Below are 13,605 nucleotides of genomic sequence, written 5' to 3' on the forward strand. Positions count from 1 at the left end.
CATATTATATTTCTTCTTTTTCCTCAAAATGAAACCAATAAGTATTATTTGGGCAAATTGGGGGCCAAATTAGGGCACAGCTTATCTCCATCAAACTGGACGCTACTCTGCTCCTTCGCTCCAACTTCCAACCCCCAACTCTCTCTCTCTCTCTCTCTCAATTTTAAAGGTAAATAAATTCCTCTTTCATTTTCAATTTCAAGGCATAAAATAACTTTTAGAAAACCCTAAACCCAAATTTACATAGTGAAAAAGATAATCCTTTTTGGTCACTCCCTTTCTTCTTGTTACAAATGACGCTGTAAATGAATTATTTTTAGTTAAATAATTTGCATAATGAGTTGTTTTATCATGTGGGTTTGTGGGTTTCTTGAATTTTGTGAGCATTTTATTTACAATGTTGAAGTTGTACATGAATTATTTTTAGTGAAAGAATTTGCTGACTGAATTGTTTTATCATGTGGGTTTTGTGGGGCTTTTCTTTCTTCTTCACAAAGAAAAATGAAAAACGAACTAAATCTGATATTTAAGTGGAGAAGGTCAGAGGGCGGACCCTTTATCCCCGAGTATCAAAGGCTGCGGGTTGGCCCAGATAGATTTCTCTATCATGAAAAAAAGAAAGATGAAGAAACTGTAGCTGTCAATTTTAGTTGAAGTTTTTTGAAATTATGAGCATTTCATTACAATGTTGAAGAATTAATGGTACGTACTCGACTATTGTTTGATCACTGTTATGTACAGTGTGATATCTAAGAGTTCATTTTGTGTAGCCAGTAGCTACACTGAAACAGAGGCAGATGTAGTGCATAAGTTACGGGTTCATCCGAACCCAGTAACTCTCGCTCATGTTAAAAGTTTTATTAAATAAGTATGAGCTATAGATTTTGAATCCAGTAAATTGAAGGGGTTTCGGTAGAATTCCTAACTTGAAACCATAAAGTTCAAATCCTGAATCCGCCTTTGCATTGAAGGCGGGGAGTGAAAAAGGCAACTGAAGAAGAAAATTAAATGTTCACAAAAGATAGTCTTAACCATTACACATCCAGAATGTATGAAAAGATAGTTTATAGTAGGGAGAAGTTCTTTGGGCATGAGCTGTCAGGTGGAAAACTCAAAATGCTAAATCAAATTAGTTGAATCAAAAGAAAATGAATAAAATTGGACTAAACGTAAAAAAAACTTGAACTTTAATTTAAAAGTGGGCTGAATTTGAAGCGTAACATCCAACAGACACGAACAACTCTGGAAGTCATGTGTGCCATACATAATAAGAATTTGATCATTGCCTCACACTAGAGAAGGGTTTGGATTTTGGGGTGGGGATTGACTCTTTGCTATCTTTATAAATCCTAATATTTTCTTAGCGAAAATGCATAATTAGGAAGATATCTTTAGAATGCTGGACCTTGAATTTTGTCAGATGACCTTTGTCTTGTAAGTTGGTTTCTACTTTTCTCACATATGTAATATAGAGCATCTTGAAGTGTCTGCTAGATATGGACGTTGAAAACCTAGGCGTATCAAAGTTGAATTTATATGTTTTGTTCTTATATGGAACAATATAACGGGGTTCTTGTTGTTTGAAGTTTCAAAAATAAATGATGCGAGAACATATGCTCTTATTAAAGCTTCTTCTCGTGCATTTGCCGCTAAAAATGATGTGTTTTAGTTTATAACATCCATAATTGCTTCATGACCAAATAGTTCAAGCATGTACAACAAGAAACGTCCTTTTAAAGTTGCCCTTTTTGGGGAAAATAACTTGAATTACTTAGGTTTTCTGAAGTGACCTTAGTTTTTCTATCACTATGAACTTTATAGCATTCACAATCTACGGTATGATGCTTGAAGGCTTTGTTGCGTACTGTTAATGGTATTGATAAACAAGTGGGCCAGCCAGTCCGTCTGGTAATTGATTCTGTATTCAAGGTAGGCTATTTCGTCCTAGCTTTCCAATTTATCTGTCCTAACAAACTGCTAAACCATGTGCGCGTGATTTCTCGCCTATCATGACTTTGTCTTGCGCTCTAAATTAATTATTATTTTAATAGTTAGCGCTCTAACGACGTTTGAATAGAACTCAACGTTGTGTGCTAGGTTTCAAGGTCAAATAGGGCTTTGAAGATTGGGGTTGGCAGAAAAAGTGAAGGAAGCAATTTTTGTTACTTCACTCTACATATGCTAGTTCCGTTTTCTTCTCCCGATTATCGAGCTTTGATTAACTCAACACTTTAGTCTGCTTTTTCTCTTTGTTCCAGTTATTTCACATTAGATGAATTTTCTGGACTTTTAGTTTCTATATTTCTGGAATGTCACGTTGAGACATCAAACTCTATTTGTTTGAAGGTTGGTGAATGTGTACTAGTATTGGATTTGATTCATGATAATTTGTTATTGCATTTTAAAATGATTCCATGTGAGAATTATCTTTTAGTTATCCGAATTTAACGGTCTAAGATGTTCTATGCTTTGCTATTTTCTGAAGGATAATCTTCATACAGTATGCTAGAGAGACAAGCCTGATCATTGCAATCTCTTTGTTTGTTCCTTTCATGCTACATTTGCTCTATGCTCTACAAACAAATATATACGGACAGAGTGTGGAGAGCATCTCCACCTCCAACCTTAAGGTTGTGGGTTTGAGTCATCAATGGAGCAAATTACCATATATTGAAAAAAACAACTATGAACAGGCTGAGTGGCCGAGCCTATAATTATTTACTGTACTCCCGATTTACTATTATTTTTTTTGATAAGGGACTGTATTCCTGGATTTATTTTCTAAAGGTTTTCTTTCTAATTTTACCTTCAGATGTTTTTTTTCCGTCTACTTTGAGTTCTTGTAATTCTAAACTAATTCTACTGTCATTCTACTGGGGTTTTTTGGCAGGAGGTTGTAAGCAACATATGTCGTCAGATACTGCAAAAGAAAATGCATCTGTAGTTGATTCTTCAGTGACTGAATGGAAAAATGAAAGAGGGAATATGGATGAACCAGGTAAAAGTGATGCTAAATCTCTTCTTAATTTAGTCATCGTGTTGGATATTTGTCTTGGATTTTTATTTGAGTAGTTGTTGCTGCTGTTAAGATTTGGTGACACATGGTTTACCACTAGTCAGTAATTAGTGATGACACGAAGAGCTTCAATTACTTGCATAGTTTCTTGAGTATGTGTAAGCTGGTTTGACATTATTAGGTCTATGCAGTAAACCAGGTAAAAATGATGCTAAATCTCTTCATGATTCAATTCTGCATGTTATTTTTTGTCTGAATAGTAATGGCTGTCATGGAGATTTGTTACTAGGTTTACACCCTCCATGAATTTGTATGCATAAGATAGTTATTTAGATGCACAATTTTAATTCCCCTCGAAAAAGTGGTGTCATCCCTCGAGTATGTTTTTTGTTGGCTTTGCTTTGAAATTGACGGAGCAATAAATACTTCATAACTTTTCAGTTTAAGAAGCTTGAATAGGTCAAATGATGGCCAAACATGGTCAGGTTTAGTTTACTTTAGCTGGAACTTCACTTGAGAAATAAAAAGGGCTTCTCAACTTGGATGTTGCAATGCAATTTCAAGGCACCAATAGTGAACCTGCGGGTTACGTGAAATTGTTTGGAGACTTGTAGAGAGCTTTTCACCTTCTGTCCTGTTCCTATTTTGTGGTTGTCACATCCTCTTTCTTTCTCCCTCTCTCATATTTTTGGAATATCAGCTTATTGGATTCTTAAAGTATTTACTTATTTTAATATCTTGGAATGTGGAATACAGAACCTACCTACTAAATATCTAGGCCTTCCTTTGGGATCCAAAAACAAGTAAAGCATTTACTTATTTTATCCCAACTTCCTTTCTCTTCTAGTTCCTGCTCCTTTTGGTGTATTCATCCATTATAGTAAGTGCAACATGAGTATATCAACGTTAATCATAATACTTCTTTTGATAACTGAAAAAACCCCGAGGCCAGTGGTGCACGATTTGAAACTCAATGGATAATTGGCTCGCCCCTCTACGCTTCTCCACTTAAATACCAGACTTTTGTCTGCGGCAAGGTTCGAGCCAACAACGTGCCCCTAACCCACATATCATGTCCAACCTAGCCCTTATTTATTGTCTTTTACATTCTAAGTATCCTACTTCTCCTCTTTTCATTATATTATTCAAGAGCCTTACCACAATCTAACTTGTCAAGTTTTACTTACTGAATCTTGTATCGATAGTTATTAGTAACTTCGCGGAAAATGGCTGTGTGCTCATTTATTTTCTTCTAGGAGATGTTTTGAGATGTTGGAACCAGATGATTAATTTCTATGCACAAGCAGTTCAAGCTAGTTCCTGTGCTTCCTCCATTATTTGTTGTTGTGAATAATGCCTCTTTTTCTTACTTTTAGGTACTGTTTTTTAAGACTGTTGTTAGATGCACGTTCTCATATATCCTGTAGCTTCCATGTTATTGAAATGGCAGTGCTAGTTAAATGATAGTTTATGAATTGCTTCTTACAAGTATATGTGGACATTAATCAATAAAATGTGCACTCTTTTTTCAGATACTCCAAGCTACAGAGCAAATGAGGATACATGTCGTTCTAGAGCAGAAGAGCGCACAAATTCATGTCAGCAGATTGGAATTTCAGGTGCAATTGGAAATGGTAAATTCTATGGCATAAGATATTTCATAATCAAGAGTTTGAACCATGAAAATATCCAGTTATCAGTAAACAGAGGGATTTGGGCAACTCAAGTCATGAATGAGCCAATTCTGGATGAAGCATTTAATGTAAGTCGATTTTCCTATGAAAACCTGTCATATATCTTACAGTACAGACAAATACACATGTTTTTTTTGGGCAGAATTCCAGCAAGGTGATACTAATATTTAGTGTCAACATGAGTGGCTTCTTTCAAGGGTACGCCGAAATGATTTCTACTGTTGGTTGGAGAAGAGACCAAGTTTGGAGTCAAGGAAATGGTGGACGTAATCCTTGGGGTCGCAGCTTCAAAGTAAAATGGCTGCGATTGTATGATCTGCCTTTCCAAAGAACTCTTCACCTTAAGAATCCATGGAATGACTACAAACCAGTCAAAATTAGTAGAGATTGCCAGGCATGGGTTATATTCTTGTCACTGTACTATTAGGTTATTTTTTCCATGTACTCTTGTTAGTAAAGAGGCTTTTATGACTCTGGTACATGTACTGCTGTCAGGAGTTACCTCCAGATATTGGTGAAGCTTTATGTGAGCTCCTTGATGGACAAGATGCGTTGGATGTTAATTTGAAAATGTATAGCCCTTTCCCCAAAGTTGAAATATTGTTTCTGTTCTGTTATTTGGAAACATAAGAGTGTTTTCTCAAATTTGAATTAGTGCTAGAGTTCTGGAAAAATTGGTCCAAGTGATTTTTCTTTTTATAATAGTTATTGGCTCATTCAGGGATAGATTTGCAAGGAATGATCTCTCTTTTAAAAGACCATATGTAGAGCCTACAGTTCATCCTCTGGGTGGAGAGTGTAATGCATCTCTACATATGGGGTCCATGCTTTATCCCTCCTTTCTCTACCAACATCAAGTTAATGGTAATGGACTGCACGTAGCACCTCAAAGAATAAATGGTGTATTTGCTGCGGAGGAGTCAGTCATTGCATCAGGGGAAGAATCGAAGTCGAAACAATCAAGGCATTCACAGAGAAACGAAGGCCTTGCTAATCTTCATATAGACCCTGACGTGGGTCCTCGAATCAACATGTGGGGTATGTCAGCAGAAAGGAGCCCACTTGCGAGTAATTTGACTGAAGATGACATTCTTGAAATGGTTTGTGTTTCTTGTCTACTCTTGATTTTACTTACTGATGCTCTTGTAATTTCCATGAAGATGAAATAGTCTTGTGTACATTTTTCAAAATTCACTGATGATTTCGGTCATTAAAGCTTGATTTCTCTGTAGTTTGTAATTGGTTATTTGATATATAGCATCCTCCTCTTTGAATGAATATGAAGCTGTACTTTGTGTGTGTCTTATACGTTGGTTGTCTAGTGTTAGGAGGTATGTGCAAGAACTTGTCAAGTTTTGTAATTTTGAACTTGAAAGGACTGCCAGATTTTCTGATATTAGACTTTTTATCATCTGTTTCTGTAGTGGGGCTTTCAGTTCTGTTTGTATCATAAGACACACAAGTGTAATGACTTACAATTTCTTTGACGTGATTAGCCGTAATGCACAGATGTTGAATCAAGAATCATATTAAGTTATTGTTATGAAGTGTAGGGTGTTTTATGTATATAGTGAACTTTTTGTAGCTAAATGGATTATTAGATTTTAATTTATTTAGTTTCCTAATTTTACTTGGGAATCCTAGTAGTGTTAGAAGTCAGTGTATGGAAGTCTACTTTTTCTTTGAATAGTAATCCTTAAAGATATGATGAACTGGATAGAGTGGAAAGTTATCAGGTTATTCCTATTTTGTAGGGTGTTTTATGTATATAGTGAACTTTTTGTAGCTAAATGGATTATTAGATTTTAATTTATTTAGTTTCCTAATTTTACTTGGGAATCCTAGTAGTGTTAGAAGTCAGTGTATGGAAGTTTACTTTTTCTTTGAATAGTAATCCTTAAAGATATGATGAACTGGTTAGAGTGGAAAGTTATCAGGTTATTCCTATTTTGTTGGTGATGCTTTTGTTTTTTCTTCTTTGGTGCTTCTAGTCCAAGGAAATGCTAGGTGGGACTCGTCGATGTTCTTCTCTTTTCATTGTCTCCCACCTCACCGCCAAAACTTGTTCGCTCATACCCCGTTTCTACGACCTCACACTATTTCTTATATTTCCGATATGATAGGACTAGAGCTTCAAGTTTTCTGCTACTTAATGTTACCTGCCTTGAACTTTTAGTCCTCCTACATATCCGGCTATCCTTTCTTTTTGCCCATCTGACAGGCAGTAGAACCTCAAATTCTCTATGTAACTTTCAGCATGCAAAATTCTATTTATATCATCCAAAACTTGCTCGTCTTCTGTTGCCTAATTTAATCTCTTCACTCATCCTACATCAGTCCCTAGATAGCATATCATTATATTGACCAGTAATGATTAAAGACCCTTACTAATAACGTGCACTTTGTTTAGCAGGTGCCACGACCCTTCCCGTCATTCTCTCTCTCCATCTCTGTTTGCGTGTGTGTGTCCCTCTCTTTCTTGAACAAGTTGCGTGGCTGCTACAATTTAAGCCGTTTTGGCTCTTATGAAGACATTGCATTTCTTATGTATTTAATACATCATATAGATTTACCTGGCTCCTAGCTATAAACTCAGTGGGTTGTATATTCTGTTCTTCCCGGATTTAAGTTTGAAGGATGTTTTTAAAACTAGGTACTTTAATACTTCATGGACTTTACATTTTCATAAAAGGTATAATACCTCATGGGCGATGTTGTGTAGCTGGTAGATCCACCATTAACTCATGTTGTCATAATTAAGATATTACCGAAACAAGTTGTTTTTCCAATTCTTTTCTCTTGATGCAGACGTATGAAGAGTATCTTGAAGCTCATAGCAGAGGAAGCAAAAGATCACACCACCCTGTTAGTATTCTTTGATGCTTTTTTTCTTATATTCTGTATTATAGAATAAATATATCAAGCATGCTTTGTCGGCTTGAATTTTCAACAACTGTAAAAGGTTCAGCTTGAGAAGATTTTTCATTCTGTATGTTATATTCTTTGGCATTCTGTATCATCCTTGACCGTCATTTTAAAGATTTTTCAAAAGGATCTTTTGAGAGAAGGAAGGGGAGCCTTGGTGCAACTGGTAAAGTTGCTACCATGTGACCAGAAGGTCACGGGTGCTTAGTGCACCGGGCCGCCCTTTATCTTTTTGATAGAACGAATTCTGAATGAAGCTTGAGGTTTCCCTTGTGTTCGTAAACAAGACATAGTCGTGTAATTAAGTGTATGCCAGGGATGCTTTTTCTTGAAATGAACATGGGAATAATTAGGGGGGAATGCCGAGATTTTATTACTTCTCTGAAGTTTTCTGAAAAGCAAGATATTGAGAAAAAAACCCGGTAGTTTTTAGATCTGCTTGCAGTAAGGTTGAACCGGATGGTTAGAAAGGTCTATGATTAGTATATCTATTCCAACATATGGAAATTCTCTTGATGCCCATTTGATTATAGTAATTTACCTTCTCTCTCTTTATCTAGGTTTCAGGACCATTGCGAAGTACACAAAGGTCATTAGGCAGTGAAGAAAATTGTGATGATTCGTAAGTTTTTTGACTTCTCATTTCCAAAACACTTGATTTGCACTGGACCATCTGCATAACTTGTATGCAATCTATCTTTGCAGGCAGTCGGGTTGCAGTTCAAAGAAAAGGAGAAGTCACTGAATCTAAATCCGCTAAGTGGTAACGTTGATCTTCATGGGAAGCAGGCAGTGATTGATATTCTTGTATTGTTGCATTCGTCGCGAAGTGGTGGCTTTTGCAAAATTGTTCAGTTTTTTTTTTGTAAAACTTAAAACTTAGGAGCACATATTGCTATGATGTTGTATTATATCTGTACTGTATTATATGGCCCTCTTGTCACCCTCCTCCTTCCCCTCCTGCATTTGAATGGAAACTTTTACTGTCAATGCAAACTTGTACAGGAAAATTAGCAGTTTTTTTATACTATTTATTCGTAATTTTTTTCTTCTTTGACAAACTGAAAATCCTGTATGGATCTGGATATTATCTTTCCATAAATTAGGACGGACTAGGTATTGATTATTGGGATGTAGAGAGGATATTATCCTTTTATTCTTTTGAGAGCATTTATTATTGATAAAGATTTTTTATTTGTAGTTTATAGTTTGGATGATGACCACGAGAAATTATTGAACAACTCTCAACAGAAGCAAAAAAATTTGGGTCTTTTTTTAAAAAGTATTTCTACACAGTAGTAAACCAAGAGTCAAACAATATTTGTATTGATAAAAGGATGCAGTATCTCCTACTAATTGTATTTTCTAGAGAGAAGTGTGTATTTTTATTTTGTGAGCTGTTATTTTTGAAAGCAGCTAAAATATACATTTCTCAAAAAATGCGGGCACAAATTGGCCCAAGAAAAAGGATCCGAAGTGCCCCTAACCAATAATTAAGTAGATTACCACCAAGAAATGTGGTATGATACTTGAGATCTCTCAATACTTAATCAGAGGTTTCAAAGTTGAGCCTACGAGGGTTGAACTCGTTGAGAGTGAAGAAAGGGTTAGAAGTACGGAATGACTAAATTAAATAAATGTCACGATCCAAATCTCCTTCCGTAGGATGTCGTGATTACACCTAGTCTTAGGGACTAGGTAAGCCTAACATTTACTGAAATAATAACAATATTTCAGAAGGTGACTCTGAAACATGCGAACGCAACAACATGTTTCCTTTGAGTCTCCACAGCAAGATCCGTACAGCTAGCTAGCAGTCAACTGACTTCCAATTTACCTGGCTCTGCACAAAAATGTGCAGAAGTATAGTATGAGTACACCACAGTCGGTACCTAGTAAGTATCAAGACTAACCTCAGCGGAGTAGTGACGAGGTACAGTCAAGATACTTACTAGTCAAATAACATGTGTAATATAACATACAAAAATAATCGAAAATAAATAGTAGTGATAGCAATAATAATCAACTAGTGATATAAACAGTAAGGCAACAAAAACACCATAATCATTACTCAGACGAATAAGAAACACAAGTACAATCAATTAAACAAGTCCTTCAAATATAAATCTTTTAACATATAATTCTTTCGAATAAACACCCTCCAAATATATTTCTTCAAATAAGTATCCTTCAAATATAAAACTCTTTCAAATAAATATCTCATATCATAATCATAAAATACGGTTTTCAACTCCCTTTCATATTCTCACGGCACCTCGTGCCCATATCTCTATCACAACCGCACGGACAACTCTCGTACCAAATATGTCAATATATCAAATCCGCACGATTAGTTTATTTCAATAAAGTAAGGTTTCAATTTTTTAAACCAAGTAAGAATTCAACAAAGAAATGAGTTTATTTTAGAATTAGTTTGAGTGAAGAAAATGACATTTCAATTTAAATAAAACATCAGATAAACTACTGATTTGGATGTAAAACTTATCATATTAAAACATAATAGCAATTTCTTTTATTAAAATCAAATCAATCATCAAGAATAATTACAAACCAGAAATACAAATCCTCAAAAGTCTCGTACGAAAAAGTCAAAGCCAACACAACACTACAAGCAATACAAAACACTTAATATTAGGTCAAATAATACATCACAAAAAATACATGAAATTACATATTACGGAAAAATAAAATAACCAAAGGCAAGTGCAACTATAGAGAAATATCAACAAAAAGGGAACTCCCGAGGTACCGCCTCGTAGTCCAAATGATAAATAAATTTCAACAAACAACAAATGCCCCCAGGCCATCACAAGTCATCACAAATATATCCCCGACATAGCCCACCTTGTCTCGCCATGTGCACAATAATAAAGTAAACGCCCACCTTGTCTTGCCGCACGCGCATAATAATATCCCCACATTGTCATGCCACATGCGCAAACCCACATATATAGCTCGCCTTGTCTCGCCGCATGTGCATATATCAATAGTAACAATAGCACAGCAGAAACCTCGTGCAAACACCCAGACAAACCTCTCAACAATATCACACGCCAATATCACAACATCTTATGAATTGCACCTCAAGTGCTCAATTATCACAATATATCACAAATTATACATCAAGTGTTCAAATATTACAACTTGATACATAAATCAACAATACATTAGTTTCCACAATAAGGAGCCCATGGCTCGACCATAATGTGCACAAAATCTTAACAAAATATTCGGGAGTGAACAACTCAACAAAATAATATTTTACAATTTAACACTTTGCCTCAGTATGATTTACGACCTTTATAACTCAATACCAATTTCAACAACATGACTAGAAAGTAATTCATCAAGGAACAACGCCTTCTTTAATCCAAATTTGTGGCAAATAGATTAATGTCTTATTTTAATATTATTTAATAAATTATTTACAAATAAATAATCCAGAATGAAATTATATCCAGAAAATATCAACTCAACAAAAACACGGGATTCACATAAAATCAAGGTGGCAATCACACCAAATCATCATATAAAAATAAATTCAACAAACAAGGATTTAGGTATGACAAATAGAGGATTTAATAAGTGCCAATAATTTTTAATTTAGTACATAAGGGCGTCTAAGAATTTTAGCCGATATAATTTGCACATATAAACCAAGTACGTACTCGTCACCTCGCGTACATAATTTTCAATTACACAGTTTTTCACATAAGATTCAATGCTTAAGGGGTAATTCCCCCACTCAAGGTTAGGCAACATACTTACCTCAAATCGTAAAATTCTTTACTCCGATGTACCTTTGCCTCGCGGATTGGCCTCCGAAAGTCTCATTTCTAGTCATAATTAATTTGATATACTCAATACAAATCGTAGGAATTAATTCCATATGAATTTACTAATTTTTCGGAATACCAAAATTCATCTAAAAAAATAATAGTGGGGCCCACGTCTCGAATCTCGAAAAATTTACGAAATCTGAATACGCGTTCCGAGACGAGTCTAACCATACAAAAATTATCAAATTCCGATGACAAATGGACCTTCAAATCTTAAATTTTTGTTTTTGGAAAGTTTTACGAAAATTCCAATTTCTTCCATCTAAATCCGAAATAAATGATGAACATAATCATAGATTCATGAAATATAATCACTTTCGGATGTAGAACACTTACTCCAGTCGAAGTCATGAAGAAATCCTGAAAATCGCCCAAAAACTTAGCTTCAAAAATCCCAATTGAAAATGAAGAAATGACACATTTTCAATCCTTAAGTTTCTGTCCACGTTCGCATTTGCGGATAAATTATTCGCAATTGTGAGTGAACAGTATTTTCGTAATTGCGATAAATGGTTCGCAATTGCGAATGAACAGTACCTCACCAGAAACCAGCAAACTCAAATTTCTCCAAAATGATCCGAACTCACCCTAAAACTCATCCGAAACCTCCCGAACACAAACCATATATGAATTTCAATCATAAAACATGCTACAGACCTGCTCGCGCATTTAAAACACTGAAAATAGGTCGTCTTGACCCGATATTGACCATGGTCAAACTCCCAAATTTCTCAACTTTACTAGTCTCTCAACTAATAATCCAAAAATACACCCAAAAACTTCGGGACCCCGTCAAATCATACCAACAAATCCCAAAATATGATACAAACTTAGTCGAGGCTTCAAATCACATCAAACAATGCCGAAACAACGAATTGCGCCTCTAATCGAATTATGAGTTATGAAATTTTCAAATTTTATAATTTGCACCTAAGCGTATCAAATCAATCCGGAATGACTTCAAATTTTGCACACAAGTCATAAATGACATAATGGAATTTCGACCCCCGATATCAATAAAGTCAACTCCCGGTTAAACCTTTTAAAAATCTTCCATTTTTTAACTTTCGCCAAAATGCGTCAAATTGTCACATGGACTTTCAAATCCAAATCCGGACACATGCCCAAGTCCGAATCACCATACGAAGCTATTGGCACCATCAAAATTCTATTCCGGAGTCGTTTGTTCAAAAGTCAAACTCTGGTCAACTCTTTTCATTTTAAGCTTCAAAATGAGAATTGTTCTTTTAATTAAATTATGAATCTTCTGAAAATCAAACTTGACCGCACACGCGGGTCATAATACATATTACGAAACTACTCGAGACCTTAAGTCGCTGAATGGGACGTTAATTCTTAAAACGACAAGTTGGGTCGTTACAAAAAAGAAAAGGAAAAACAAGGTAATTTAGGCTTAGCAGACCCAACTTAACAGCTTGTTTGGATGGTTGTTACCCATCGTTTTATAATGTATTGTATTGTATTGTATCGTTTTATAAATATAATGTTTGGATAGATTGTATTGTTTGCGGTTATTAAATAACATTTTGCTGTTTGGTTTGACTGTATCGTATTGTATTGTAACTGATAAGTTTACTAAAATACCCTCAATTGTTTAAATATTAAATTTATCAAGAATTACGCATAAAAATAATTTAAGAAAATTCTTTTATGCTAATTTATCACCAAATATGTCTTATAAATAGATTAAGCAATTAAATTCATGCAAATTCTAATAAAATTAGCAATTTTACGTTGTAGTCGGAAGCAACATAATTTCTAAAAAAAAAGGGACGAATACAAAGAAGGTTATATGTGGGAGATTTGAAGTTAAAAAAAAAAAAAAAGGTAAACGGTATAATAGAATTATGGAATAATAAGTTAGGGCATAATTGGAAAGGAAAATAAAAAACAATCTCAACACACCAAATCGATTATTTCAAAAAACGATACTTTTTTTATTATTCTGGAATAATATATCTAATAATACAATACAATCAATTTTAATAAAATAATTAAAATAAATATTATTTTAGAATAACAATGCAATAGGATACAAGGAGCAACAACTATCCAAACAATGTATAAAGCTTACTTTTTAATTTTTGTC

At 34.7% G+C, this 13,605-nt stretch overlaps 1 protein-coding gene across 8 annotated transcripts; it reads left to right on the forward strand.

The window, feature by feature from the left end:
- Window positions 1-27: 27 nt before the first annotated feature.
- On the forward strand, window positions 28-8,645 carry LOC107796409 (uncharacterized). Of its 8 annotated transcripts, none has more exons than XM_075230469.1 (10): window positions 28-169; window positions 2,891-2,998; window positions 4,549-4,635; window positions 4,710-4,778; window positions 4,853-5,104; window positions 5,206-5,282; window positions 5,432-5,810; window positions 7,519-7,575; window positions 8,196-8,257; window positions 8,341-8,645. In XM_075230469.1, the coding sequence occupies exons 2-10, from the start codon at window positions 2,972-2,974 to the stop codon at window positions 8,378-8,380; spliced, it is 1,050 nt and encodes a 349-aa protein (XP_075086570.1). In that variant the 5' UTR covers window positions 28-169; window positions 2,891-2,971; the 3' UTR covers window positions 8,381-8,645. The 8 variants fall into 8 exon arrangements, with proteins under 8 accessions (XP_075086570.1, XP_016474656.1, XP_016474655.1 ...); XM_016619170.2 differs by having other exon boundaries at window positions 8,345-8,645; XM_016619169.2 differs by having other exon boundaries at window positions 32-169; window positions 4,717-4,778; window positions 8,345-8,645.
- The last annotated feature ends 4,960 nt before the right edge of the window (window positions 8,646-13,605 follow it).

This window comes from Nicotiana tabacum, chromosome 15 (genome assembly GCF_000715075.1).
Source record: "Nicotiana tabacum cultivar K326 chromosome 15, ASM71507v2, whole genome shotgun sequence".
NCBI lineage: Eukaryota > Viridiplantae > Streptophyta > Magnoliopsida > Solanales > Solanaceae > Nicotiana > Nicotiana tabacum.